Source organism: Clupea harengus, chromosome 11 (assembly GCF_900700415.2).
Source record: "Clupea harengus chromosome 11, Ch_v2.0.2, whole genome shotgun sequence".
Classification (NCBI taxonomy): domain Eukaryota; kingdom Metazoa; phylum Chordata; class Actinopteri; order Clupeiformes; family Clupeidae; genus Clupea; species Clupea harengus.
In genome coordinates this window covers 3,168,109-3,171,879 of record NC_045162.1, presented here as the reverse complement: position 1 = coordinate 3,171,879, position 3,771 = coordinate 3,168,109, and the positions used below count along the sequence as shown (strand labels likewise).

The window sequence follows — 3,771 nt, the reverse complement described above, 5'->3', positions numbered from 1 at the left end:
TGAATGAGGGATTTCTCAGTGTATGAAATGAAGTGGTCTTCTTCTATCACATTGACATTCAGAGATATTTGAGGAGAATGCTAACGCCTCTTCTGATCGTGCTGAACGCACTGGGGACATTCAGTCTGGTAGGAGCCTTTTGAAATTGAAATAACTATTGATATCGCAGTTCACAGCATTTTCCCTAAAGGGTACCACATTTGTTATCATAATATGTATTATTTTGTTGACTTAAACATATATTTTACAGTGTGAATAGTTTATTAATTCTGTCTGTGTCCATAAGTGAAATAACCTTTAACCTGTTCAATCTCAATGCCAGCCAGCACCTGAGCTCATAGGTGAGTGGCTTTGCTTTTAATCTGTTCTTCTACAAATTCAATCTAATTTGCGGATAAGAATGATGAAAAAGGTACATTATGTACATATATTATATGGCTCTTCAGAATGTCAGAATTATTTTCCTTTACTGACTGGCAGACTATACATTATTCCTTACATATGTACAGTATAAATGTCATGGGTGTACAGAAACAATATTCATTCAGTGATGTGGTGTTTCTTTTATCCAAAGAGCTTCAAGATGAAATTCACAGCATTTCAAAAATAAACAAAGGTAAGCTCATACGCTAGATTCCAAATCAGAGATACCGAATCTGATGTCAAAAGGTAAAGGTGAAGGTTAATTAGTCACTAAAAGCATATTTGTTCATTTTAATTGTCATTCAGGATTGAATCTATTTGAAGGAGACATAATGGAGGTAAGTCATTTAGATATGTATATTTGAATTGTTTTCAGTGTGATAATGTCTGTGAATCTTATACAATATTAGGCATTTCAGTTAACCCAGTTTACACCTCCATGGCCACCCTCTCCTCATATATAATCTTTGTATTTGTTTCTGACTCACACAGTCATCAACTGACTACCCACATATTCATCAACAATTTAGTCCTCTCAGTCCTGGCCGGTTAAAAGACACGTTCAAGTCAGCCTTTCAACTGACATTTTAATTTGTGATCCCCTGTCCTCCCAGTCCTCCTGACAAGTGCAATGTGTGAAGATATGTGTGAGATGAGTCAAGATGGTGAACAATAGCATTGGGGGTGGCTTTACAGCTTTTATGGCAGCACCCCACAGACAACATTCACTCTAAATGGACAGACACAATGAAATGCACAATAAAATATTAATACAGGATTTTCTTAAACTAATCTCCAGAGTAACTCGAAAAGCTCTATTTCGACAGAGGGAACCAAATGGAACACTTCTGTTCCCTATCTGCTGGGAAACACTCTTGGTGAGTACACAGACAACGTATATCACAGCTAATAATCCAGTTTCTCGAACTTTGCAGGTTTGTCAGTGCTTTTAATAAGATTGACTGCAGTTTCTCAAATAATAAACTGAACCACAACACAAGCTCAACTTCAATGTACTTTTTACTATTGCTTTCAAAGATGTGCATTCCAAAGGGATTATTTTGAGGGCCTTTGAGCAGTTTGGTCTGAAATCCTGCATCAACTTTATTCCACGGCAAAATGAAAATTACTTCATCGACATCCAGAAATTAGGAGGGTAAGGTCTTTCCTGTTAAAGGGATTAACTGCACACAATGCTCTGTCATTGAGCTTGAGTAAATAAATAAATTCAACATGTCTTGCAGGTGTTTCTCCTATATAGGAAAACAGATTCCAGGTGGACAAGTTCTTTCCATTGGGTCTGGCTGCGCATTTGTTGCCATTGTGGAACATGAGCTTCTCCATGCCCTGGGCTTCTTTCACGAGCAGTCCAGATATGACAGAGATGACCATGTCACAATAATCTGGGACAACATCCAAGAAGGTTCACAATCTTGCTGCATAATTGCTGAATAGTTAACATTTCCTAAATCCTAATATACAGATTTTGCCGATTGTAGCATATGGACTGAGATCAAAGTCTTCAATAAATATATGACAAATATGAAATGGATTATTTCTATATATGTGTTTTGTATTTCCCCAAGGGAAAGAGAACAATTTCATTAAAGCAAGTGAGGATGAGTCAAGCCTCCTTGATACTTCATATGACTACACATCTGTAATGCACTACGATAAAGATGCCTTCAGTAATGGAACTGGATCCACCATCATCACAAAGCAACCCGAGTTTCAAGATGTGATCGGCAACCGTATAGAAATGAGCTCAACAGATGCACTTGAACTGAACAGGCTCTATAACTGCGGTAAGTGCCAATGTCTGACACAAATAAATCAACTAATTTCTTCACTAGTTTGTGTACATCAAGTTCCATCTTTTTGAAAACTCAGATGCGTCAGTCTCCTTCCTGGACCACTGCAGCTTTGAAGATGAGAGCCTGTGTGAGATGAGTGTCTGCTCCAGGAGTTCAGCTGGATGGCAGAGAGTGAGCCGAGCTGATGGAGGTCCCCACTCAGACCACACCTACCTGGGCACTGACTTTCAGGGTGAGATTTCTGTCCATGTGTACTGAAGAGAAGATGCACTGAAGTTAATTTGCTCAAATCACATGATTACAGATCTTAGGGTAAAACAAATGGATTTGTCTAGAATCAGAACAAAGAGATTCATTTGAAGCACATTTAGTAATTTAGCAGATGCAAAGCTACTCCCAATATTGCGCAGATTTATTTTACACAAGAGCTATGGGTTCCTTTTTATACAGTAAATATTATAAACAAAAACAAATGTGGTTTTCTTCTTCTTTGTGTATTTTCTGTAGGTTCCTTCATGCATTTCAGCACCAATCGCAGTTCAGAGGGAGATTCAGCCACCAATCACAGCTCAGAGGGAGAATCAGCCAGACTGACCACCAGGAGGATGACTCCTGGTAGAACATGCCAGGTCCAGTGCCTTCAGTTCTACTACTACTACAGTGGGAATGAAACGGACCAGCGCAACATCTGGATCAGAGAGTTTGACAGTGAGGAGGACACAGAAGGAACCCGTAGGCTTATGGGCCAGATTTCAGGTATTTTGGTTATTTTGGTCATTTCACAAGTGTTTACATTAATCTCAGATGGCCGTGGATATTTAATTCACACAAAATGTATGGGATTATTTGAACCAATATATTTTACAGACCTTTTTAATATTGGTATGGTTGAAATGTTATGTTGCCATTTGGGTCACTTCATGTACTGTATATTTTAAAACTTTAAATTGTTAAAGATAGTTAATAAATAAATGTTGACAAAACACTGCTACTGTCCCACAGTATGCATTAGACGTACGTATATAATGACACATCACAAACCAAAGACGTTTCTCCAGGTTCCCCAGCTGATTACTGGAAGCTCCACCATGTTCCTCTGAACGCCACTAAGACCTTCCAGGTGGAGTTTGAGGCCCGCAAAGGACCTGGGTCCTCCAGTGGTGACTTCTCTGTGGACGACATCAACCTGTCAGAGACCGAATGCCCCCATCAGACATGGCAAATCAGGAACTTTGAGGAGGTTTTGAATACCAGTAATTATGGCACCTTCCTCTATAGCCCAAGGTACTACTCCATAGATGGCTATGGCTATCAGATCCTGCTACAATTGCTGAACCCATATTTTGGCGTATATGTGCGCTTGGTGTCTGGAGACTATGACGACATGCTCGAGTGGCCGTTGGCATGGAGGCAGATTACAGCCCAGATGCTGGACCAGAATCCACAGATGCAGCTGCGCATGTCCAAGGAGAGGAGTTTGACCACAGACCCAGTACTGATATCAGGTGCTTATAGCCACAGCACTAATGAGTAA

At 39.8% G+C, this 3,771-nt stretch overlaps 1 protein-coding gene across 1 annotated transcript; it reads left to right on the top strand.

Annotated features, from left to right (window-relative positions):
- The first annotated feature begins 755 nt into the window (after window positions 1–755).
- On the top strand, window positions 756–3,771 carry LOC122133283 (meprin A subunit beta-like). The gene is made up of 8 exons (XM_042709134.1): window positions 756–761; window positions 1,223–1,301; window positions 1,477–1,579; window positions 1,668–1,846; window positions 2,010–2,228; window positions 2,314–2,469; window positions 2,745–2,993; window positions 3,296–3,771. Exons 1-8 carry the CDS (start codon window positions 756–758, stop codon window positions 3,769–3,771), a joined length of 1,467 nt encoding a protein of 488 aa, XP_042565068.1.

Bases quoted from the DNA above. Each gene is read 5' to 3' on its own strand.
- LOC122133283 (XM_042709134.1), top strand. The intron at 1,580-1,667 runs GTAAGGTCTTTC...CATGTCTTGCAG, and splicing joins GACATCCAGAAATTAGGAGG to GTGTTTCTCCTATATAGGAA. The intron at 2,229-2,313 runs GTAAGTGCCAAT...TTGAAAACTCAG, and splicing joins GAACAGGCTCTATAACTGCG to ATGCGTCAGTCTCCTTCCTG.